General features: G+C 40.0%; 1 protein-coding gene across 3 annotated transcripts in view; it reads right to left on the reverse strand.

Moving 5' to 3' along the window:
* Positions 1-27982, reverse strand: part of Raskol (Ras GTPase-activating protein raskol) — a 381465-nt gene that overhangs the window by 329156 nt on the left and 24327 nt on the right. For all 3 annotated transcript variants that reach the window (XM_076327831.1, XM_076327830.1, XM_076327832.1), the window contains one exon: positions 4294-4400. In XM_076327831.1, coding sequence (XP_076183946.1) covers positions 4294-4400 — 107 coding nt within the window. The remainder of the gene's footprint in view (positions 1-4293; positions 4401-27982) is intronic.

Genomic DNA, 27982 nt, shown 5'->3' on the forward strand with positions numbered 1-27982 from the left:
AAGGAAATACATTGAAGAAGAAAATATATAGTTGATCGATTATAGTTGAGGACTAAGCCGATAATACTTGAAATTTATAGTACTTTTAGGAAAAAGTACAAATTGTATATGTGTGTGTGTGTGTAAATTTAGAAAGTTGAAATTTCAAGAAAAATTCATCCGCAACTTTCGATACAAGTTGAAATAATTACCGAATAATATGTTTCTCCAGTGTAATAACCGTGTCTGTCTATTCAGTTTGATCTACCTGCTCTACTTTGCACAGTTTACAACTGAAAAGAGAAATTCTACCGAAATGTCGAACAATTGCGAATATTGTAAACACGAGGCTCGAATTGATGTTGCATCTACGATTATTCAGAGACGTGTCTGATTTAGAACACGTATCGAGGTAAATTGCACACGAAACGATACAATGTTTCCTTGTTGTTGTTCGCGCAACAATTATTTCAAGGATGCACACTGTGGAGCGTTATTTGTGTCAGCCACGTCGAAGAGGACAATACCGACGAAAACGGACGATAAAAATCCTTTCAATTTCGTCCGCTTTCTCAACACCTGCAACAATGGCGGTACGTTGAACGTGAACTCGAGCCCAGAAATGTTTTCGTTTCGAAGTGAAATTTATACAGATTCTGCGGCACGTTTCGTAGCGTGCCAAAATATTACGAATCCGATACTCTCAAACTAAACACTCGAAAAAAAAACATTATACTTCCTCCGATAACTAAAACTACGGACTATGGCTCTATAGTTTCGCCTCTATAAATACTTGGTACGCACTTGAGAAGTAGCTCGAAATTACAAAAAAAAAAAAAGAAAAAAAGGACGAGACACAACTCCACGAGTCGATGTTAAAAACTTTTTCCTTTATTATTACGCGCGATATTGACTTAAAAAAAAGAAAAAGAATAAAAAATGGGGGGAGGTAGCATAGACTTTTATTACCGCGCTGCGTGACTGCAACAATCATGGACGAAGAAGCAGCTTCGCAGTTTACAAACTGCTGGAAATACAAAGAGAAAGAACGAATAAAAACACGCGGGGCTAAAGCTGAAGGAGAAGTAGGGAGGGAAGTCATGGCAACTCTGTTGGAAAGTTATTAGTTAAGTAAGCTTTCAGGGAAGTCCTACCGCGTCCACCCCAACGATAGGGAACCGAGTTTCTGGCAAAAGTTCGCGGCTGAAATTTCGATCGAGTTCCATTCGTCTCGAATCATAAATCTAAGTAAACATTTCCCTCACCTATTAATCATAAAGATTTCTACCAAGAGGTGTACATTGCTATAAAATTCCTTCGCTCCCGTAAAGATTTTTATACAAGGGATGCACATTCTCGTAACATATTTTCTTTTACTCCAAAAAATAGTAAACATTTCTACCAAGAGATGTATTGGTAGAATGTTACAAAATTTGTTCTCCAAAGTCGTGAAGATTTGAAACGCTATTATATTACACCTTGTGTAACAGTTGTGCAATAATGTATATTTCTTCTAGAAAATAATCATTATGAATCCTATGCAAAAAGATTGTACTTAAATTCGTGATCCAAGGAATCAAGTATCGGTCGAAAATAGTTCCTCACCCTTTACAATCTTCCCTTTACAAGGTCTTAATGAAATTCCACTGTCTACCTTAGTTTCTAAATGACAATTAATAAGATCTTTCTCAAGGAGATTGTTCCCAGCTAATAAGCGCGTCTTAGGCGGAACTTGGTGTAACAGCCTTACCAGGGTGTGCACCGACAGATCCGGTATTAAACGTCGTAATTTCTACCCCTATGACCGAATATATATAATAATAATATACACCTCTTGCATGGAAATTCTTTCGTCTCGGTCCGCAGCGAACTGTGTTACATTCCGCAGAGTGCAATGGTTCGCGATACGCCCGATGCAATAACGTAAACGTTCGATGCCGAGCTGTTCCCTCGAGTGCACAAATAGAAGTGAGAACACCGACGCCCGGTACACTGAAAACGCGTATTTACACGGAGGGTGAATTTTCTTTGCGGAATCGAGTGGATCAGAGTGCGAGCAAACCTTGGAAAAACACGTCTCGATCGTTTTCGGAATCGATTTCATTTCGTGTTTAAAGGTTTAAAGTACGAGCACTTGAAAGCCCTTTCGCTACTTACATCGAAAAGGAACAAAATGCGAAGAATCGTACGATTCGTTCCTGGTTATTTATATATATACACCTTTTGGAAATTCGAAACGAAACGAATCGAAGTTTAGGAATCTTCGAACTCGAAACTCGATTAAAATTGTATTCAATCGATTTTAATTTCTTTCGCTACTTAATCGTCTGGATTGTACAATTATTGGCTTTTAAATTCTTGGGTGGATAGTCTTTGGCAGGGGGAAGAAATTTAACTAACCTTTACGACTTTTAGTATTGCGTACAAAGGAATTCTTCGTTACTGTGTAGAGCAGTGGTTTCCAAATTTTGTAAAAGGGTGATCAAAAGTGATTCAAGAAAAATTTATTAATATATCGATAGAAAAGGGCGTTTCCCATACTTTCTACATTAAAAATTATCTATCTCCATTTAGATCGTTGGACATTCCTCGCGTTGGAAAAGCACACTTAACGAATACCTACTCCCTCGACAAAATAAATACATTCCAACTCGTAATACTCATAAAATTTTCCAACTCCGGTTGTACATTGATACTTTCTACATTAAAAATTATCTATCTCCATTTAAACCATTGGACATTCCTCGCGTTGGAAAAGCACACTTAACGAACACCTACTCCCTCGACAAAATAAATACATTCCAACTCGTAATATTCGTAAAATTTTCCAACTCCGGTTGTACATTCATATTTTTCGATTCAAATTTAAAATCACTCCCTTAGAACACAGTATCGAGGTTCCGTCCCTATGACTTTCACCATTAGCCCGTGAACTTCGATCGTCGGTCAATGCACAGTTTGAATCAGTCTGACCATAATCTCGACGGATATTTGCAGTATCCACAGTTTCGGTCAGAAGTCTGAAGTCTTGAAAGCGCTTGGGTATACAACCGTCGCTCGAAGGGGGGTATAAACTTTCTAATCGAATTAGAGGCTGGCCGGCCCTTTGCCGTTCCAACCGTGCGATCAAACAAGTCGGAACCCTTTGCGGCGTGTGTGCATTGTGCGCATGTAAACGCGATAAAACGTAGGATTTCTGTGAAACGCGCGGAAACGTCGATACCGAAGAACTTCGGGCGAGCCGATGTTCGCGTTCCTAAATATAAACCGAGAGCTGGTGAAACGCGTTATCTTGGAAATTAATTTCGAAGTAAGTTTCGGGAAGTGCAGTTCCAGGGCTACCGCGACGTTGCGAATTTCGTGCACACGAGTCGAAATCGAATTCAAGGGTGTTTCGACGCGACGATTCCATTGGCTTGTTTATCGACGAACTGTACCGAAGTACGAGAAAAAAATAAATAATCTACCGTTGTTTATGGACGAAAAAGGATTCTCTCGAGAAGAATCATTTGGAGTACGACGAAGAAACGATTTTCTCGAGAAGAATCATTTGGAGTACGACGAAGAAACGATTTTCTCGAGAAGAATCATTTGGAGTACGACGAAGAAACGATTTTTTCGAGAAGAATCATTTGGAGTACGACGAAGAAACGATTTTCTCGAGAAGAATCATTTGGAGTACGACGAAGAAACGATTTTCTCGAGAAGAATCATTTGGAGTACGACGAAGAAACGATTTTGTTCGATGTTGCTCGGAAGTGAACACTGAATTCACGATGGTATTTTTGTTTTCTAGAGAGCTACGAATGTAACGATTCCATCGATCTAGTTTCTCATCGATGAAGAACTTGGACAAGAGTTAACGTTCCTCTTTACAGAGAAGTTGCGTTCATAAATATGTATACTAAAAAATAGAGGATAAGTTCACCTTAAGAACATTCGAGAACGCTCTTAAACGACCTTTGTATTTTTAATCTCGTTCGTGTCGCATCGATCGATTCCAATCACACGCGAGTTCGTCGTTAATGAAAATAGGGATAAAGCAAGTCCCCAGAAATTTTTCATCGCGTTCCTCTTTTATCGGTACATCGATCGATTCCAAGTACGTTCCTGCGTCGAATTCCTCGTCGACGAAAACCTCAACAAGGATCACCGTTACTGTTTTTTACACGAGGGTCGCGTACGCGTTTCTCGATAATAATAAAAAAAAAAAAGAAAGAGAGAGAAGGGAGGGGAGATGTTGGCTAATCCAAGCAAATTGGGGGTGTTTTTCGCGAGACGGAAGGGGAGAAGGTCGAGAAGAAATGTACTCACGGCCATGTCCTCGCTCCTGTAAGCCGTAAGGGTCTGCTCGTCCTGCAGGAGGACGCAGTAACAAGGTTCCCAGCACGCCTCTCCGGCAGCCTCGCAGCATTCGGCCTCTGCAAAAGAAAAAGATCGTACCGGGTGAATAAGCCAGCGATCAGACGGCCGGCCATTGTCCGTGGCCCTGTCCTAGGAGAATAAAGTCGGCACGGTGCCACGACAATAAGAATAATAGGTGCCGCGTCAATTATCCCCGTGAAAGAGCGCAACAGGAAGCGAAACGCGATTTCTACCAGGCCCCGGGCAACAACCGATAACGATCGATAATTCTCGCGTGCGTCCGAGACGCCAAACCGCATCGCGCCAGGTTCAATCCGAGTTACGACTCATCGTCACGAGGCGAACGATTGTCCTTAAGCCGGGTACACATTCGGCGGCACGCCCAACGTCAACGTGTTCACGCGTTAGAAGGATCGAACGGTCAGGACGTAACGTTTCTATCGGAATTGTTCCAGCATTTTGAACAAGGTTCGCGGGGAGAACGATTTCCTCGTTTTGGGAAATTTAAAAGGGGGATTTTGGGGCTTGAAATTAGATGATGGGTGGAATATTGTTGAAAGGAGAGGAGAATTGAGATATTTTTGAAAGGAGAGGAAAATTAAGGTATTTTTGAAACGAGAGGAACATTAAGATATTTTTGAAACGAGACGAGAATTGAAATATTTTTTAAACGAGACGAAAATTCAGATATTGTTGAAAGGAGATGAAAATTAAGATATTCTTGAAACGAGATGAAAATTAAAATATTGTTGAAACGAGATGAAAATTAAGATACAGTTGAAACGAGATGAAAATGAAAATATTGTTGAAATGAGACAAAAATTAAAATATTGTTGAAACGAGAGGAAAATTAAGATATTTTTTAAACGAGACGAAAATTAAGATATTCTTGAAACGAGATGAAAATTAAAATACTTTTGAAACGAGACGAAATTTAACCCCTTGCGCTCTAAAAACGACCGAGACTTAATTTTGCAAGAGGAAATCTTCCTTCGTTGCTAGACGTAAATAAAGTATCTCGTATACGAAATATCTCGATGAGATAACAACCAAGTTTATTCCACGGTTTATTTTCACATCCGATGTAAAAGATTTACTTCGAGATTTCTCGCGTAGAAAAATTGCTTCGAGCGCATAGGAGTTAAGATACGGTTGAAACGAGATAAAAATCAAGAATAACGAAATTAACTATGGACGTTAATTCGTGTTTAAAGTAATTTAATCGTATTTAAAGATTGTACGGTCGTGAGAAATATGGTAGTATATGGTACAGAGTGATCTAGCTGGTACAAACGAGGTCAAGGGGATTTTATGACTCGAAATAAGACGAAAATCAAGAGTAACGAAATTGACGACGAACACGTCGTTTAATCGCATTAGAGAATCGAATAGTACGACGCAGTGTTTCCTCGAGATGTATTCTAGCCTGTACAGAGTGGTCCATGATTCATGATAGAAACGATGCTGGCGGATCTTACGGTTCGAAATAAGATCAAACTGAGGAACAACGAAATTGACGATAGACGCGTCGTTTAATCACATTAGAAGATCGAATGGTTCGAACCAACATTTCCGAGAGAAATATTCTAACGTATATAGTGTGATCTAGTTGACTCGAACAAGGTCAGGGAGATTTCATGCCACGAAATACAACGAAAATGAACATAGACGCATCCTTTAATCAGGTTAGAAGACCTAATGGTGAACTTGGGAAACGTGAAACAATATTTACGTACATATATAATACAATACTTTTCATTCTGAATCGATGCTGTAACAAAAGATAGAAAAGGTCTTGAAATCGAAGATGGAAAACAAGTTCGATAATCGAGAATTTTTTCGAGAAACTTAAAAAAACAATCCTTTTGCATTCACACTTTCGTACAACGTACTTATTTTTCTTCTCGATCCCAAAGTGTAGCTCTACACATTCTGCAAACGCATAAAATTTCCAGATTACTTGAAATCGATTCGTTCGAAACTTCCGCACCGTTTCTCGACTTCTCGATTCCGATCGCAAAACCCAAAACGACCGATACAAGATACCAGTCCAGCCGGATTAACGATCCATCGAGATTTTGTTTGCTAAAAGTGGAACCAATCGACGAATCGTTCACGTAATTGTCCGGTAAGTTACCAGCACGTGTCGACGATTAATGTCCCACCTCTTAATGACATTACTCAAAACGTATCCGTATATTACGCAACCGTGCGACCGCCACTTCGAAACGATCAAGGGCCCGTATACGTGCAGGGACCACGGAGCCAACCGTCGTCATCTGGAAACCGTGCCCTCGACAGTACACTAAATTAATTACCTAATTTCGAAAGCCCCCACAGACTCGTAGAACTCGACACTGTTCGCGCGCAACCGGTAGTCATTGTTTCGAGACATGGTGTCCACTTCAACCACGCGGAATTTTAACGAAACTTTTCCACCTATTAATTGCACGGTTCACCCGACACTTTTTGCGCAACGTGTCGTAAAAACGAAAATTGCTCAACAGTTCGTGCACGAGCGAGACACAAACACTGTCGCCACGCGTCGAAGTCACCCGAGTGGTACTTGCGTCGATGGGTTCTCGATTTTATTGCACAGAAATTAGACACACTTTGAATTAACAAAGTCCGTTGTACGATGCAGGATCGTTTTCTTAGTAAGTGACAAAATTTCAGGGTTTCTATCTTAAAAATGAACGATTGTAAAACTCTTTTTTCGAACTCTTAAAAATTCACCCTTACGGAATGGTTGAATTATTTTAAAAATAGTGTTAGATGTGACAGTGATAAATGTGTAGCATTTTAACTAGGAATTATATCGAAAGTCCTAATTATAATTTTAGCGATCTTTCAGTCGCATTCTTGTTTCGTAAGTATTAATAATAATTGACACGCGCAAGCTCGATAGTAAGAGAATGTATTTGTAACAGTTCTGACGATTTGGTTCGGATCTCTTCTAGAAATTTAAATCGATAGAAAAATAAACCACCGAAGTACTCGCACGAGAGATCAAAAGATGAAAGAACACAATGACCAAATATACTGTCAAAAAATTACAAATACACTCCGAAATAGTACACTGTTATCGATCGAGCGTATCCACATATTACAATTCTCTCCTCGCGATCTTCGTTTCAATGAAAAATCGCTCGATCGGCGCAAAATTAAAATTTTCAAAGATTCTCAACGATCTTATAAATTCTGATCTCCCAAACGTTAATTCACCGAAAATACGGTGACGTTCGCGCCCAGGGAGAACGAATTTTGCACGCGTCGCGAGAACGTCGTGCAAACGTCTGTATTTCGCGGAAATGACAAGGTTCGTTCGTTGGATGGCTCGAACGCCGACAGGAAGAACGAACAATGTCGAAGGCTAATAAACGGTCTCGATCGAGAGCCGCGAAACGTTTCACGGAGGTCGAATACGCACGAGGCGGCTCGGTTTTGCGGAGAAATCGAGCCCGGGATTCCTTTGTGCGCGTCGATGCGTCGCGGGCACGGGAAGCGAGAGGGGAGAGTTCGAATAGTTTTTAAATCTCTTCTCTGACAGCTGAGGAGCCGCGCGAAAATTACAGCTACGAAATTACAAGGGAACCGGACAACGATCCTATTGTTTCCCGCTCTTTCGCAGCCGCCGCCTGGAAAAGTAATTTCGACGGCGAACGATCGCGTAACGCAAACACGCTCGACGCGAACGCCCGCCGACGTAGAAAAACGCGTTGCTGCCTCGCAATTTGTCACCGTCCGTGAATTACATTACTCTTGGAAAAAAAAAGAAGTGTCGACTGCGCGGACAACTGCGCGAATTCCAGAAAAAAAGAAAGAAAGAAGAAAATCCCCGATGCGATAAAACGACGATTTTTCGCACCGCGATTGAAACGGTTGAACGGTCTTTTGATATTTTCCTCGCGAAATCTGACTTCGTTGAAAACTTCGCGCGACTGGTAATTTCTTTCCTTTAGTCGCGTTCAGGTGGGATAATTTATTTCTTTTTTTTTTCTATTTTTTTTTAAGTCTTAACTTTTCTTTGCTCGAATGGACTACGTTAAAGGGGAAAAGTGTGTGCTCGGTAGACGAGCGAGCGAATTTGAAAAAAGAAAGAAATTTAAGGTGGAAAATTACGGTTTTTGTTTCAACGACCTTTTCAGTTTCTTGTCCGAGAAATTTGTTTCCATTGAAAACATTCGCGTGACTTGAATTTTTTTTTTTTCTTTTCTTTTCTTTAAGATAATTTCTTTTTCTTACGAAACGCTTCGTAGCGGTTTGCGTGTTCGAGTTTTGTTTCAAATACTCGAAAACAATTTTACTTACGTCGCGTTGTATATTATACCCAAAAGCCAACAATTCCTTCGATACTGATTAAATAACGTACAAATCTTAAGATTCTATTATATACCGGGTATTTATATTTATTAATGAAAGAGAAATCTAAAATTAATACAATACAGCACAAACGAAAACATTCCCGATTAAATCGAAAGAAACTTCTCGAAAAATTCTCCTTCACAAATACATTCGCGTGACGCATAAATACCGAAGAGTATTCCCGAAAAGAAATGGCAATTTTTTGCCAAACCAAAAAATCACGGTGTATTTTTCACAATGGTAGTTCACCCGTTACAAAGCAACGCGCGCAAAAAAAAAAGAAACGACAACGAAGCAGTGATTCTTAATTATTTTGAAAAATACCTTTACGTGACCTCTGTACGGCAAAATGGCCGGTAAAGTAAAAAAATAGCGCGATCTCTTTTTCCGTGCCGGTTCACCCGCTAAAACGTGACACAAAGTACCCCCGTGAACGCAATCATCGTCGCAGCAAGGGCTGAACAAATATCGATTCGAGGTTCCAGACGCGGCAAGACTGTTCTCCTGCAGAGTGCTCGCGCACGAACTGCGGATTACAACCGCAGACGCACGTGCGGCTGCATAGACGCGTAAACGAAAACGAAGCGAAAGAAAACTCCAGCGAATCGCTCGCCGTGCGGAACGCGCTGAATTTCGCGGATCGCGCCTCCGGGTCGCGAAATTTCGTCAAAACTTTCGGTACTTGATCCCGAACGGGTCGTGGAAACATCAACCGGGAGATTATACAGCCCCCTCGGACCTGGCGCGTCTCGGTTGCGCGAAAGGGGTTGCGTTTCAACGTCGACTATTCAGCGATAAGTAAATAAGCCCCGTTTATCAAAGGTTTAACGAAGTCAAGGAACTTCTCGTTATAGACGGAGGAAAGATGCGGATGAATATCCACTCGAACGAAACCGTTTCGTTGCGAGCTCAGTGCGTCGAAACGCTCCCTTTCTTCTGTATTTGTTTGTTAACTCGGTGACGTCGACGACCGTCTGGGAGTATTTTTAATTATCTTTCGTTCCAATGTTTAGAAACGATGGCAACGTATCGCGGTGGTGTTTATTAGGTAAGGAACCTGTGAAGAGAGTGACTTTGTCGAGTGTAAATTAATATCGTTTTTTCTTTACTCGTATTTTTGGGTTGTATTTGAATTTTTACATTTCGAAATCGATCGACGTTACCGATCGATGTACCGTATAAAGCAATACCTTGAGGTAGGATTTATTAGAAATATCGGAAGATATCTCTTCAGAGGGTCGACAATCACACCTTGTGTGAATTTGGGCATTGCACAATAATATTTGAATTATTACATTTTGAATTATTGAAATTCAATACCTTCAGATAGGATTTATTAGAAAAATCAGAAGACACCTTTTCAGAGGGTCGACAATTTCTTCCAACACCCTCGAATCATCGACCTACTTTCTCAGTTTGTGTGTTTACAACTTCTTGCTACGTTCAAACGTATCAAACCTCCCCTCTCCTTGTGTGAATTTGAGCATTGTACAGTAATATTTGATTTTTTGAAATATTGAAATTCAATACCTTAAGATAGGATTTATTAGAAAAGTCAGAAGACACCTCTGTTCCAACACCTCCGAGTCATCGATCTACTTTCTCGGTTTGTGTGTTTACAACTTCCAGCTACGTTCAAACGTATCAAACCTCCCCTCCTCTTGCGTGAATTTCTCTTCGCACTTTGCATTCATCGCAAATCAATTTAAAACAAACTTTCCGAGCCACGAGCGAACTTTCTTCGCTATATCCGAACTTGGTACACGACGACAGCAAAGTTTCTAAATGTCTCGCCGTTCCATTTCAGACGTACGATCCGAGGGGTGACATAAATTTCGACCCTCCTATTACGCCGTACGGTAACCTCACTGTATTACCCGTGTGATTCAGTAGATACTGGGAAATGTACAGGCGTGTACCTCGAACCAAGTATGATCGAACAAACTCTCGCCCCCGCCCTCGGGAGATTTGCCTTCGGCTTCGTAATTTATCGATCTTACCTGCCGATAAATTTTTCTCTCGCTTTCGACGACCGGTCTCTGGGTATCCTCGACGCGTTTCAATGCCCACCAAGACGTATTATTTTCACGATATTTGTTTCCTTTCTTTTTTTTCTTGCGGTATCATTTCCAGAGGATCCCCTCTGCCCCTTAATCCCGCGTGTCTATAAACATCCCTTTGAAATGCTTCTCGACAAGTTGCTGGAACGTTAAAGCATCTGGTACCACCAGACATTTTCATTTTCCTCCCTGAATACCTTGCTACGTTTTTACTTCTACCTTGCGTTCGCTGCTTTTTCCCCCCTCTTTCTTTTTAGACTCTTTGAAACGATTTTCCTGGCCCGCTTGGAAATTTCATAATCTAAGTTTCATCGTTTGCAATTCAGTTACTTTTCGTTTCTCGTTCGATCGATACGATTCCTTTGGCAAATTACGAGCGAGCGAAATTACAAGCGATGTAACGGAAGCTACGTTTTGAAAACGTAACCCAAAAATTGTTGAGAAAACATTGCGAAGCTGTTGAATAAAGCGTGATAAATCGTTTGGAATTTCTAAGGCAAATCAGAGCCAAACGTTGCGTATAGAAGACGTTGTTTATAGATTCCACGCTAGATACAAAATTTGAAGATGTTTCGACGATTTTTACCTCTTTCCTTCGAGTACAACCATAATTTAATCTTCTTGGAGATTAAAGAGCAGCTTCTCGGCGTGTGCGGTCGGAGGTTCCCCATGATTCTTACTTATGAAACTTTTATATCCGAAAAATGTCTAGCTCGCGAGTTTGAAAAAATATGTGCTTGGGGGGCGGGGGGGACGTTCTCCCAGATTGAACGCGAAAAATATAGTGGATTTCGAGACCATCGGATTGCCATTTTTACGCGTCTGGGCCAAGTCCCTTCTATATCTCATTTTCCTCCGAGTCTCGAGTGTCCTCGAGTTTCTTTGCCCGAGTCACTATTACAATATTTACGTGACATCGGGTGGTCCGCGCTCTTCGCTCGTCGGCTACGTGTCTCAACGAGACACCGTCTGACATCGTCAGACAGTGGAACCTAGATAAATGTAACCTTGACGATTACGTGAGAAGCTCGTTCGACGTACCGTGTTGACAAGTGGAAGCGACAACTCGCTTGGCAACGCGAGTGGTGCTGAAAGTGCAGCAGGTAACATGTACCGGCAACTGTTGGAACAAGTGCCATTTTTTCAAGTACACGGAGTCGGACCGAGTTTAGTCACGGCGCAACGGAGGTTAAACATTAAACATTTCCGATTTAAGGGGAAACACCACCGTTCAAAGATATCGAGAACGTTTGTTTTTGGGTATCCTTCTTAGAATTGTTAAAGACACCGTCTCTTGAAATATTAAAACGAAATACGAAATGTCAATCGAGATACGAAATCTTTCGTACGCAACGAACAGGGAGATAATTATTGTACGATTATTCGATCGAAACGTGACGAGAAATTTCTGTTTAATATTTCTCGATATTGCTTCTCTATTTTGCAACTTACGATTTCTCCATTTTGTTAGACTATCCGCAATCTTTCCGAGTTTGCGAAAAGGTTCTTCTTCCAACGAATATTGTGCCAACAAATATTCATTCGGTTCCATTTTCCTGGAATTATCGGCGTTCTACCGTGTTTTCTGTCAGTGTATGCGATTCGTAACGTCACTTCCAAAGATGCACCTCAATATTGAAATTCAATATGCAAAGGTTAGGCCCGGATATGTGTACCTACTCTCTCGCAAAGAATCGTTCCCCGTTCAGAGAAAAGAGGTAAGATGCCTTGGCAGAATTCAATTTCGTTCGCAAATGAAAGTTAAATTATTTATATTCTACGTTCTCGTTCGAACCTTACCAATGGATTTCTGAGGTCTTCTCGTCAAAATTAAGTCCAAACATAATCTTACTCGGACTTTGAATCATACGTCAGAATTGTACTTCATCGGTGAACAAAAATTGCAATTTTTATATTCAACCTTGTATCTTCCTTACTATATTATCAATGCAAATGAAAAGAACTCAAACACGACCAAATGTTTCAAAAATAATTCAAGAATCTTATAAGTATAAATAACCGGAATACAATCGTGTTCGGTATAATTTTCATCGAAAGGATTTCATCGATCCATTGATAATACGTGCAAACGTACTATAATCGTAAAAAAAACCGTATAAACATTTCGAGCCCTCGGTTTGGTTCGTCTAATAAAACAAACGAGTCTTCACAGCGGAGAACAAACCAGGTGAGCCGAACGATGAACGAAATATAGTACAAGTTCTTCGAAAATCAACCATTTAAGAAGAAACGTAAAAAAAAAACCCCTCTAAAATATTTATTTGTTCGTAAAGTAATTTCGTTTTCCAAAACGGAGAATATATAATCCAATGAAATATTTACACACTGTAAAAAAATCGTTTCATTTCCACAAAAAAAAAAAACGAAACAACTTTCCAAAGAACCTAATACTCGAGGAACGAAGATAGAAATCAGTGCGCGTTGAAGCGGTGTTTTTTCGAGGTACGGGTCGCGAGCCGGCGATAGGTCGCGAAATCAATACAGTGCTCGGGGCACACGAAAGAAAGACCTATTTGCTTTTCAAAGTCCTGAATCGATAACTGATCGTTGAACCCGCGACCAACCCCGCCTATACGAGAACGAGAACGAGAACGAGAACGAGAACGTTCCGATTTCTCGCGTATGGTTCGCCTATGGCGTCGAGCTCTCTCGCGAGAGGAAAATCCTCGCCGTGCACCTGAAACCGCGTATCCACGTGATACCCGAACGTGCCTATTCACATTTTTACTATCCTCCAGCGCCAACGTCTTTGTACGACCGTGATGCTCGACCGTACCCCGGTACCGAGGCATAGAAAAGTGCACGCGGTGCATCCATATGCATGGAACCGTCGGTGCAACGAAGGCTCGGATATACACGGGCAGACAATGCACAATGCTCGCTGATATTGCCGAAGACGAGCCGAGGCCGCGCTCAAACGATCACGATGACGACTGCGGTGTAAGGTCTTTCGGATTCCCTGGCCTTTTGCCAGTGAACCTTTCTCTGAAGTTGCTCCGTTAATATTCGCCGCTCGGGATCCTTGATCCGTCCTTAAGGCTCGTCTTTAATCATCGATCCGCGCGACAGAATCGACCGGTACGCGTAACAATTGTAAAATTACGAGGTGATCGACTGTTCGATTTTTACACGGATACTTCCCGCTGGAAATTGGGATTTCAAGATCGATCGGAAACGTTGCCGGTGAACATCGATTCGCGCGACAGAATCGACCGGTACGCGTAACAATTGTAAAATTACGAGGTGATCGACTGTTCGATTTTTACACGGATACTTCCCGCTGGAAATTGGGATTTCAAGATCGATCGGAAACGTTGCCGGTTATATAATACGATTAATATCGGGTAATACCGGAACGCGTACCGGCAGGTAATCCCGCGATTAAAAGAGAGTGAAATCAATGGAAATTAAATAGAAGGCGTAAGATCAAATCGGTAGGTGGAAGTAGTGGTTATTGGAGCATTCCTGTTCGAGACTCCGTGTGAGTTTAATGTTCATTGATAACCGTGCCGAGATAACGCGATCCTGAGATTACACGCACGAACTTGTTCTAATTAGAAGATAGCGTACGGGGCTACTGAAATGAAATTAAAACGAACGGAATAGGTAAACGGTAAGAGTGGTTATTGGAGAGTTGCTGCGCGAGGCTTCCCGTGAATTCGATATTGATTAAAAACGGTATCGAGGCGATAGTGTTACCCGCACGAACACGACCCGATTAAAATATCAAATGGCACGGAAAAGTGGAAACGGTGAGTATCGGTCGGACGTCTTGAAAGTATACTTTTCGTGAGTTTGCGAGTGGTGAGACGATTTCTCACGGAATTGTACGCAGAGAGAATATTCGACGAAGAATTATAGAAACGTTTCATTTTTTATTTATAAATTACCTCTGTAAAGCTATCTCTGTTTGTATTATAAGTATCGACGAATCTCCCTGAAAATAATTTACAAATAATACGAAACGCGACGAGGTAATGTCGCGTGCGCTAATTGCGCGTAAAAATGCTAACCCGTGGTATGTAGAATGGAGAAAATAAACAGATGCGGTGAAACGTAATTCGAAACCAGGTCTGCAGGTCTCTGGTAAATACTTTCCAACCACTTGGTGACCAGACGCCAGGTCCTCAAAGCGACATCCGGTGAAAACACGTAACAATAGTCCCGGTTCAGGTTCCACTCAACAGAACTTACAGGCCTTGGAGTTATAAATTTTCTGTCTCCACGATTCTCCAATCGCGCAATACCCACCAATAATACATCACACTTCGATAGTCTTAACCGCTTAATTATTGCGACAGAGATAACTCGAGCTACTCGCTGGATAGAGCAAAACTGTGTTCGAAGACTGAATAAATAAGGTCTAAAATAAAAGAAGAAATAGTCTTTACACTCAAAGATTTCTCGCTACGAGAAACCAATTAAAATTCTTCGAATCGTACAAATAATCTATAATCAAACATTCATCTTTCAATATTTCACGCACACGTGTTTACATTTCCCAAGTGTGCAATATTTAAATACAAATTCGAGTCCCAGATCGCGAAACTTTTCCAAGATAGAAAAATACACTAAAGTAAATAACGATCGAGAGTATTCTAGCAAAATAGATTTCGCAATAATTTCGAGCAAAAATGTTTGCAAAATTGTCTTAAATATTAAAAAGTGAAAGAAGAAAATATTTCGTGACTTTCGGAACGATTGTTATAGACACTCTTTTCGTCGAGACGTAAAAAGTTTGCTGCGACAGTTCCGTTGCAGTAAACAAGAAAACGAACAACGCAGACCCGTGTGGTCGTCTTGACAACTTCCACGGGTGTAATTAACGCGAGACAACCTCGAAAATGTCCGAGTAGGCCCCCTCGGCTTATGTGGTTTCGGCGGGAGTTTCGAAACTCGGTATTGCGTTGCATTGTGGGCAAGTTTCGGGTCTGCGACGGGTACTCTTGAGGGTTCGCGAGTTTTGCCAAGTTCGCAACTGGACTCGGCGAAGAAACTTCAGAGAATCGAGAAAAAAAAAAGAAAGAAACAGAATTTAAGAACGCGGAGAGAAACAAATCTCGATACAGGTGATTTGCATAATTTAGCGACACGAAACTAACGGTGAGATCCACGCCGTGTACAAATAATCGACCTGAACTCTTCGAATAGAAATTCCATGATTTTTTATGCTACCTCGATACGTGCGTATTTTAATTCATTATAGACAAAATAAACGAAGAGACGAAGAAAAGAATTACTGCTCTGGTTGAATCCTTAAAAATTGTACTCTCCTAGAGTGTGTCAATTAAAACTGCTATCTGAAATGTATAGTTATTTATTGGTTTGATGAAAGGAAATTCTTTGCATTGAATATATCGTACTCGAGGAAGCCCATTGAAGGAATACCTATTTGGTTCCCTATGTCTTGCATTTTCAGAGACACGAAGATGGGTAAAAAGAAGAATTCAATATTTACTTTGCGATTGTAATTTTATTTACTCTTAAGATTTTACGTCCGTAATTTTAGATCCATATTCTTACGATTTTACGCGCGAGTCGTGAAACGAAAGCACGAGTAGCTCGTGTCGGTCCCCGACAAAAATTAAAATAAATAGTTTTTCGTCCTACGACTTGTTTCTCGGTGAACAGTATCGCTCACAATGTATGTCCCATTCACTCGAATGGAAAGTTTCTCTCCGATGTCGGTAGTAATTCTACCAAATATTTTTATCGCCCATACCGAAACAGTGTTCGAAATAATATTGTGTCAGCCACAATAAAATGTTATACGAGGGAATTATACGAGCAGTCGGAAAAGAACAACACTTCTGGAGATACACAGTCGTAAATTTAACTACCGGTGCGTTTCCGGAGTATTGAATTTAAAACACACTTCCTCGGAACGCGACACAATTATATCGTTACGTACCTTCGATGATATTGTTTTTTTCAATTCGTTAGAAATTTACGTCACGCGGCGAAGTAACCAAAATTGAACCAGTGCAACCCTCCGGGGGGAAACTAAACGATTTGAATATTTAACGGAATACGAGGTATTACGGTTACGTTTCCCGGAAACTGCTTTGCTCGAGCTTTTCCGGATGAAAGTGGCGCGCAACCGGGTTTCGCGTAACGGTGTAAAATGTAACGCGATGTGGGCCCAACGACGCTCGTAAAGACGACAAAATATTTCTGTTCAGCCGCCGCGAACAAGGTGACCGCGACGCGAAATATTCTACAGTTCTGTATCGGTAAACGGTAATGGCTTCGGGACACCGATTCGTGGTTGTCTGCGGAACGCTTTGCATACGAAAGTTATTGCTTTCAATCGACCCGCAATCCTCTTTAACTGATATTTGATTCTCGAAACGCGCGGGAGAGGGAGATTTCAAGATTCAGGATTTTGAATATTATTCAACTCTGTACGGTAACTGAAACATTCCATTATCGGAACGAAGGAAATAATATTGAGCAATGTTCGGTAAAAGGTAGAAGAATTCAATAATAAAACAACGAGAGAATGTGTGTCTCGGTCGATAAAATTGAGTAATGTTACGAGAGAAATGTTCATTTTCAGCTTTCCATGGCACAAAATAGAAACGCGTACGTGGAAAATATAATTAGATTTTACGGAATTGTTGCAATTATTAAATTCTTCGATGTATACGAAAATATACGTTGAATCTGCATTGATATTTTCATTGTCGCTGTCAAGCTTGATAATCGATAGAAAATATAATTTTTAAAAATTACATACTGTTGGAAACTTGGAGCAAACAAATTTATTAAATGTTTATTATTTATATATATTTGTATAATTTTTATCAAATGGTACGAGAGAGCTTGTTTAAGAATCAATTGCCTCGAAAATTAAACTTCTATGATAGAATTCTTTCTGAGATACAATGTCTCTCGATGATAATCGATCGAAAAAATAATTTTTAAAAATCATATACCGTTGGAAATTTGAAGCAAACAAATTTATTAAATGTTTATTATTTATATATATTTGTATAATTTTTATCAAATGGTACGAGAGAGCCTGTTTAAGAATCAATTGCCTCGAAAATGAAACTTCTATGATAAAATTCTTTCTGAGATACAATGTCTCTCGATGATAATCGATAGAAAAAATAATTTTTAAAAATTATATACTGTTGGAAACTTGGAGCAAACAAATTTATTAAATGTTTATTATTTATATATATTTGTATAATTTTTATTAAATGATACAAGAGAGCCTGTTTAAGAATCAATTGCCTCGAAAATTAAACTTCTATGATAAAATTCTTTCTGAGATACAATGTCTCTCGATGATAATCGATTCGTACTATATTACACCCTTCCGGCCAAAGCATACCATCATCGTTGCTAATAACTACCTAGATGCGGTCGATGAAACGTTACAAATTGTGCAACAAAACGAACCAACGTGCCTTCGACTTCCAATGTCGTAGATTCTCGAGACGTCGACACAGGTCCGATAAGCGACAAGCTCTTTCGAAAATCAGGTAATTTTCCTCGCGTAGAGTTAATTTATACCGAAACAATTCTAAATTCAATCGAGTGCAATCCTCTTTAGCTGATATTTGATTCTTGAAACGCGCGAGAGAGGGAGATTCAAAGATTCAGAGTTTCGAATATCATTCAACCCTGCACGATAACTGAAACATTCCATTATCGGAACGAAGGGAACAATATCGAGCAATGTTCGGTAAAAGCTAGAAAAATTCAATAATAAAACAACGAGAGAATGCGTGTCTCGGTCGATAAAGTTGAGTAACGTAACGAGAGAAATTTTAATTTTCAGCTTTCCATGGCACAAAAAAGAAACTCACACGAGGAAAATACAATTTAAAGATACAATGTCTCTCGATGATATTGTATTATTCCGTCTAAAGCGTACCATCATCGTTGCTAATAACTATCTAGATCCGATCGATGAAACGTTACAAATTGTGCAACAAAACGAAGCAACGTGTCTTGGACTTGCAATGTCGCAGATATTCGAGACGTCGGCACAGGTCCGATAAGCGACAAGCCCCTTCGAAAACCACGTAATTTTCCCCGCGTGGAGTTAATTTATACCGAAACAATTCTAAACACCGATCGGTACCATAATCGACCATTGAACGCGGTAACGAGATTTCTGGATTAATGGCCCGGCCGGTTGCAGGTATCTTGTTGCCCGGTGTTTCTATCCAATTACGTAATAGCTGCGATCGGGAGGACGCGGTCGCGTTCGCGAAATAAACGGCGATCGTCCATTGGTCCGGTCTCCCGTTATTATCGAACTATCGGCTCGTTGGCACGTGCTCTCGCGGAAGATCGCGCTTATTAATTAAACGGAGGAACGTGGGAAACGGAGGAAGAGAGAACACCCCTCGACTCGAAAGAAACGTACGACGAGGAAGAAATCTCGTGGAGGAACAAGTCCCAGATAAGATCGCCGGTAATGAACTATCCGGGTCCAGCGTGCTTCTAATGAGGACCGTAGGAAGTAATCTCGCTCCCGGGAAGAAACACGCGCGAGTCTCCTCTCCACGGTTACTCTCTTTTGCGCTTTCGAGGCGTACGCGCGGGCTCGGTCTCCGGAATGAAGAGCGTCGGGGAACTGTCCTTACCTGTCCTACGCTAAATGTTTTCATTTCGAGTCTACCTCGCACGAGTCTGGCCAGAACCGAGTACTCGAACATCTGGCCTGCGAGCGATCCAACCCTTGGTACGTGTGAACTCTTTGAAAGATTCCAGTTACCTTTGCGTCGTTCAACTACTTGGTCTGTACTGCGAATTGGACGAGTTCTAATCTGAACGTGAATTATAATTTTTCAGGTCTTCATCCAGACCTGAACTGTGATCGTTTGAGTTCTAACCCAGACCTGAACTTTGATCGTTCGAGTTCTAATCCAGACCTGAACTGTGATCGAGTCCTAACCCAGACCTGAACTATGATCGTTCGAGTTCTAACCCAGACCTGAACTATGATCAAGTCCTGACCCAGATCTAACTCGATTTTTCAGTTCCTGAATCACCTGAACTGTGTCATCTAAATTCTAAGGCACCTAAACCTTTGTATAAATCTTGTGTCATCCAAGTCTTAAATTTTCTGAACTCGAGTTGTAACCCAGACCTGAACTGTGCTCGTTCGAGTTCTAACCCAAATCTGAACTATGATCGACTCCTAACCTAGACCTAGGGGTTAGAATTGTCCAAGTCCAGAATCACCTGAACTATGCCATCTAAATTCTAAGGCACCTAAACTTCGTTCCATTTAAGTCTCAAGTACAAGTACAAACCTTGCGTCATCCAAGTCTTAAACTCTCTGAACTTTACAAATACACTCGGTTCGAACGATAAATGAGATCGCTCCATAGTTTCATACTTTTCGTCAGGTTTGAGAAGGTTGAAAAGAAGAAATATCAGGAAACGTAACTTAATTGTCGCCTGCTCGAAAAATGTCGATGAAGCGAGTTGGATCAGTGGTGTGACGTAAACAGTTCTCGTCTCGCCTCTCGAGACAAAAATCGAACACAGTCGTGCGCGAAAATAGAGTAAATGGAATCCTCGACGAGAGAGATATCAAGAACATCGGAATTGTGAACACATTGGGTGCAGGTAGATGGGAAATAGACAGCGAACAGTGTGGAATTTATTGCGAACCGTCTGAAACTCCCGTAGGAGGATGTGCGTATCGAGCCTGACGTGTGCGAAGATAAAAATGAAATAGTCGAATTCTGCGAGAAGAAGAGTGTACGTGAGTTGGAGTTAAAGGAGTACGTGACGCCTTGTATAATATTTCAAACGTGTATTTGCTCTGCTTCCTTTGGCCTCGTAGAACAATCATCTGCTTCCATTCTGACAGCATGATTAGGTACTCGAAGAAAGTTGTATCCCAATTGTACGTACGTACAGTATATTCGTGAGAGAAAAATTTTGTAGTTCGCAAAAGTATTTTATACTTGTAATAAAAAGAACACGTTAACGATTAACGTAGCAATTTTTAACAAACACGTCTTTCGTACGTTGCTTTTCATAAATCACTGTAATCTAGTTTAATGTTTCAGGTTTAATGTTTAATGTTTCAGGTTAATCTGCAAGCTTCTCCTTTAAACGATGTTCGATGTATATGAAGTATCGGAGAAAGTAGTGCAATTGGCAAGTTAATGCAAACTGCTGCTACGAGACATCATGTGCTGTAATTGATAGCACTCGATGGAATGGCATATGCCGCGAACAGTAACGTGCCAGTTAAAAACAGTTAGGTGCGTCGTATCGTAAAACTTGTTCATAATTTAGGTAAATTAGGCTTGTAATGAGTCGGTAACCGGTAGAGCATGAAAATTACGAAACATGGAGGACAACTGTCGCCGTTCCAGGTGGAACCGTGGCGAAATGAATAATTAATGACTTTCACTGAGAAGCAAATGTTAAGTTACTCTTTTAAACGCTTAATCTTTCAACAAAACGAAAAAATACGTTGCAACGTACCTTATTACAATGCTAAACATACATCCTAAATTAATCATATTTTTTTATTCATTTACTTACCAGATGAAGATTCGCCATTATTTTAATATATAATTACTCTAACTGTTACTTATTTATTATATTACTTACGCAGGATAATACAAGTTAGATATTCGGTACAATTATTTCGTTTGTTAATATTTTATCACATTCTACGTGATAAAATATTCTACATAAATTCCTGAAACAATTCCTCTCGTACTTTTGTGAAAATTGATTCACCGGTTTCTGTATTTTTCAGCTACGTATTAATACACGTGATACAGAATATTTGCAAAGAGTACGATAAATTGCGACGAACGTACCGTTTATAAATTACATTGAACCACGAGACCGTAAACCAGATACGAAAGACGAAACCCGACTGTTGCCTTTCTTTCCATGATAGTTAAGCGGAATGGAAACTCCCTCGATCTGTATACAAAGACGTCTTATTCAAAGGGACCCTTTTCCCCCTCATTCGCCTCTTTCTATCCTCCATTTCTCTTTCTAAGCGACTCGATAACAACCCACTTTACCTTGGTATCGTGAAAATTGAAAGAAGAATACGCCGCATTCAACCTGTCCGGGAATCGATGAAGACTTCGCGGTAAAGTGCGACGTACCGATAAAACTTACAAACGCGTTTAACTAAAAGAGATCGAAACGTTACAAACGAAACAACGTTGCAAGAGAAAATGGAAATTGTGCTTCGTCAAGTCTGCAAAGTATTTTTATAACTCGAAATGATCTAAAATCTTCAAATAACGAACTTTTACTCGGATAATGAATTTTCCCATTCGCATTAATCATTCATTGGTACCTGAACACTTTATCGCTTCGTCGTGATACGTTTTCAATTTATTTCATCCCTGATCGAAAGAACAAAATTTATTTCATACACGTAAGTTTCATTACAAATTGAATTTTTAAAGTTCGAACTGAAAAACGTACACGATTTTGTACGCCTCGTATAATTTGCACACGACTGCTTTTTATTATTTTTCTTAACTAACGTCTTCATCGTGTTGTACATTATTACACGATTCACCGAAGAAGACTGATACAACGTATTAATTTTTTGCCAATTATCCATTCGCGATTCCAAATACACTTTATCGTTCGAACAGTTAATCGTTCGAGTTTCTTCCCTCGTAATTGAAGTAAGTGATTTCCGTATAAAAAAAAGTAAAAGAAAAAAAACAGATACTTGTTACTGGAACGCACTTCTCTCTTCCACGAGTTTACTTTCCCGTTCGAACCAGTTCTCAATAATCTTCTCAATTAAATTCCATTTGGTTGTTCGTTCGCGTAAATCGGAAACTATGCAACGACCCATATACGCGCGGCTATTCCGAGCGAAAATTCCACTCCTGCTTTTCTATGTCACAAACCGACATCTAATTGTTCCTTTCAATTGCTCTGTATCCCAGTTTTCCATGTCACAAACCGACATCCATTTGTCACTTTCAATTGCCATTAATACGCAAACGCTCGGCTGTCGTTGAACGCTACGCGGAGGACCAGTGTCTCTCAAATTTTTCAAACCGCGGCCAGTTGTTATATTTTCAACGGAGTTACGTTTACGTTTCTCCCGGAGCGGCGCTCGATACAGTTCAACGATAACCTTAACGTTAAAAATAGAACTTTCATCGGTAGCGAACTCTTCGAGTTTGAAATATTTTTCAAAGCAATAATACATTCGGAAAAGGGACCACGGATCGTCGATACTCGTATCGTATTCAATCTATCGTATAATTACTCAAACACGTCGAACGAGCTTGATAAAAACAATTCCATCGATACCCCTCTCTCTCGTTCGAATAAACGAAAATATATAGTTCGATAATGGTGAATTCGAGGCAGGAACGAGGGCTCGTGATATTGTACGTAAATGCCCTTTGTGTTCGCGAATAGGGTGTACGATTTAAGAAACACCGCTCCTCGAGTAGCAAAAACAATCGAGTCCAAGGCTCGTTAAATAATCGTGATGGAATTGAACTAGGTCACAAGGTTGTCCGTTAATTCTTTTCAGTATTGGCGAACAAAGGAGAGCAAGATATCGACTTTCGTGAATGCTCCAATTTCTCGGACACAATGGACTCCGATGACCCTGCAAATTGCAGGGGATTATAATCGAACTCTTATTAACGAGATTAATCGCAGCCAGTTTCCTTCGCGTTCTGCCGAGATAAGTTAGGAGGCAAGAGAGCTCTGTTCCCTCGATTAACGACTAAGTTTCCCAAGCGGGAGAAAACTTCTCGTAACTCGTTTTACAGACCTGAATATAACGTGACATCGTGAACTTACCAAAGATGCTAGAAAGCAGCCAATTTCGTTGCATTGGTATGCAAACTACTTAAATTAATTCCGGATAATGTGATTCAAATTCGATGCTATTGCGAGAAATTGCAATTAATTACAGTACAGGCCTACGTGATCGCCATAAGAGATGTTTCTCCGACTATATTAGCGGAGCACTTTGTTCAAAGGTACAAATTATTACGGAGAAGTTCCACAGAAGAAAATCGAGTAAAAACTGTCGGTGATGCAAGTTCGGTACTTCCTACGTGTACACCTTGAAACTAATGATACTTGTACGCTTCTTCTGCCCACGTTGAAAAAGTACACGTTGTTGTCTCGTTCGTGAACATTTTCCGAAATAGAACGTGCGTGTGTATTTAAGTCGTTTCGAATATAGTAACGTAGAAGCGGTTACTAAAATTACGAATAAATATACGTAATTAAATTTTCCAATCGTGTTACACGATATCTTCGCAACGTTGATGGAACTCACCGGGTAATGTCGGTTCGAATTTTTATTCAGTCGCGAACGAACTAAATATACCGAGAGAAATGTAATTAATGGTATCGATCGAGATCGAACATGCAACAATTTAATATCGTTGTACGCAACTTGCTATTTATGTAGATAATTACACACCGTTGCGTAGTTGTTACATTTGTATCTATAATGAATGTTACAAAGGTGATACACAGCGAAGGGACAATCGTTGGTGAAATTTAAACGCGGTATTAAACAAACAGTAATTACTTCTAATCGACATATGAAAATATTAATATTACGTCCTCGAGTGAATGAACGACCAAGTGAGATAACACGGATACGAAGAATATAAAAATTCGCGTAAAAATGATTACCGCTACAAGAATTACGATAATATTTTTTCGATAGTCACCCGAGAAATGAAAAATTACCTCGCTTCGTTTAATTGCATTCTATGTCCCGCAGATAACGTCGAAGCGTTTAATTAATAAACCTCGATACAAAGTGTCAAACGTCGGTAATAAATTTAACCGAAAGTAGTTCACTTTTACAATGTTACTATATCATTTTAACAAGACTCACCGCGTAACGCGTAGCTGAACATTCCGCCCTAAAAAGTAACCGTGATTTAGAACCTCGATGGAAATTATGTTCGCGGTATTAACGAGGAAACGTTATTGCGTTCGATATGTTTATGTTAAATACCGTGAAAAATAGTTGCAAACTAGGTTGTACGAGTGTAATTGCACAGATGGGAACGTTACCAACACGTTGTTAACTCTTTTTTTTTTCTCTCCAGCCGACCGTTCCACCGGTTACGCAATAATTATTACATATCGAAACGGCAAAAACCAGTTCTCCGAGCGCTGATGCGACCGGGAATAATTTATGGACAATTAGTCCACGTCAATTATAGCAAACCAATCGTAACAGAAATCCTAGGAACGCACGACCGATCGTCGTGTTTTACTAGCAATCGAGTCGGTGGAGAGTCAAAACATCCCCGCTACAAGCGAGACGTTAAGCCGGAACAATTTCCTGGTTTTAATGGACCCGCCATCGGCAAACCAAGTCCATTTCGAATAATTAATTCTCAGCGTGACTTCGTTCCGACAGATTCATCTTCGAAAACCCTTTACAGCTCACTTCGAAAACCACCCCTTGAATTTCAACCACCGTATCCGGAAAAATCCACAATTTACCAGGTAACTGGATACCGTTGTACGTTCTACGTGAACAAACGTTAAAAATATTCCGTAAGAAGGAAACGTGGTCAAATTGATGAAACTTTGCTCGAGTTGTATACGGATAATAAAATTTTACGCACGATTGAATTCGTGTTAGAAATAATCGTACGTATTCGAAAATTCGAATACCTTGATTTAAACACGATCGAATTCGTGTTAGAAATAATCGTATGTATTCGAAAATTCGAATACCTTGATTTACACATAATTGAATTCGTGTTAGAAATAATCGTATGTATTCGAAAATTCGAATACCTTGATTTACACATAATTGAATTCGTGTTAGAAATAATCGTATGTATTCGAAAATTCGTCAGCCGTGAATAATCGAATTTTGCGGATACTTAAATTCGTATCGGAGAGAATGTACGATTAGAATTTCGATCGAAATTGAATTGAAAAAAATGATTATGCGATATACGTTTAAATCGAATTTGAAGTAAAGTATTGCATCGATGAGCCTCCTCGCGTGCGTGACTATAGGTGATAAAAGAGAGGCGATGACTCGGTCAAGTAAATAATTAAATAATTATATAATTAAATAATTAAATGGAGAAATTAAACGAAATGGTATCCCGCTGCGTGAAACGTGAACCGTGCAGCTGCAGCTGACACTTCCATTAGGAGAGTGTGTGTTCTCCGTTGCACTTGCAACGAGAATGCGCGACAGTCGGATCGGCGCCAGAGACACTCCAAACGAGAACAATGCACCATAATCGAACGAGGATTTCGCTTATTTGGAATTGGTTCATCTGCTTCCACGATGTCGGAGCACGACAGTGTGAAATCATTTTCTTAACCTGTTTTTATCAAAATTCTTAGATGGTCGACAACGATTCGATTCGATTCAATTTCGTTAACAATTATAAGCCACCGTACGTTGAATTGCAATCACACTATCGATGCAACGATTTCAAGTGAAACGAAAATCGAGGATCGTGTTTCCGAAACGAAACGTAATTATTACATTATTATTGTATCGTTATTAACTTCTACAGTTCGGTTTCTCGATACTCGAATTTTCGAATAATAATACACCCGTCGATAATAACCGAAATGTAAATTAGAGAAAGAAATTATTTCTAATATGTATCTGTTCTTATATACTAGATACATACACACTGTGTGTATTTCTTTATTGTCGGTGTGTATCCGTTATCTGGTTATTCTATTTCTGATAGAAAAATAAGTTTCTAGATACAATCTATATAAATAAATGTAATAGTCTCGAGTGAACGAACCTGTGAGTCACGGAATAAGTACAGATGAAACGAAATGTTACGTAAGACGACGAACGTATAAATATTTCGATTACTCGAAAACGATATTAAGTATTCTATTATTTTGTGAACCCTCTCCGGATATGTTTCCATATTTCGTAAACATCGATTTCCCTTAAGAGGGCCGAGTACAAATAGGATCTAAATTATTTACACGCTTGTTTCGTTTACGTTACCCGCGTCGTTAAAATTGAATTAGTGCAACGGTGTAAATTCACGGTACGTTAAATTGGAAAATTCAGATCAACGGGGTTTATTTCCAGCATTGTTAGATCACGGATAATGGAATATCGGATATCTGCCACGATGGGAGAGAGTAATAGGAGCGTAGTTGCTATTACCCGATCTGGAAATACAGTCTCGAAGCGGAAAGTTAGATAAGTCACACGGTCTCGTGATAATATTCATCCGTATCGGTGAGCCACTTCTCGATTTACGTGTCATTTGAACTCGCTCGAGATACATCGGAAGCATAATTCAAAATTCTGCAAGTCACGGAATCGTCTAACGATGTGCCTTATATTCGAGACATCGTGCGTGAAACGTTATACGAATCATGATCTACGAAGTGTTCTAATTTTACAAGCGAGCTTCGGCTCAAACGTGGATGGATAATTACGTCGTTAGTGTACTCGCTCGAGCACTTTACTTTTATTATCGTACCACCCGTCAAACTCGAAGCAAACACCGCATTAAATTTTACAAAAAGAAAAACCGTACGAAGTATTCTATATTCGGAGCGTTTCGATATCGTGATTGAAATTCGAACGAAATACGTATTATTTTTAACGCGTTCGCGTACAATTCGCGCTTACGTTTCGCGTGTTCAACGTTTCGTGAAAACAATATTAATAAAAAGATAACGAACGTGGAATCTCACAGAAGCTTGTGAATTCAATTTTCTAAATTCATGGAAGATATATGTACATCAAAGAGTTTCACTTCGAGATAATATCGAACGATACGAGCCAACCTTAGTTTTCAATGTTGCTAAATCGGTACACGGTGCATTTTATGGTAAAAGTATCGTTATTCCACTTCGAGAACACTTTTACCGGTGAAATTAATTTGTGTACGAATTTATCGGTAAGCAGCCAATTTATGCGTCAGATTCACGCTTTCACTGTGCACGTTTAAACTGAAATTTATATAAAACGTAATCGTTGCTTCCTCGAAGTATTCCCGATTTCTCAATTAAAGTTCAAAGGAAACCTCGTACGCGACCTTCCCATTTTAAATCGAGTTTAATATTCAGATTTACTAATTATACACACGTAGAGACGACGATGAACGATTCTCGATCTGCTCTTACCATTGGCGAAGACGAATCACGATCGCTCAACAACACCGCTATAATTATCGTACCGTGGTTTTTAATTACCCGCGCGA

The sequence above is a fragment of the Ptiloglossa arizonensis genome, chromosome 2, assembly GCF_051014685.1.
Source record: "Ptiloglossa arizonensis isolate GNS036 chromosome 2, iyPtiAriz1_principal, whole genome shotgun sequence".
In the NCBI taxonomy this organism is placed as follows: domain Eukaryota; kingdom Metazoa; phylum Arthropoda; class Insecta; order Hymenoptera; family Colletidae; genus Ptiloglossa; species Ptiloglossa arizonensis.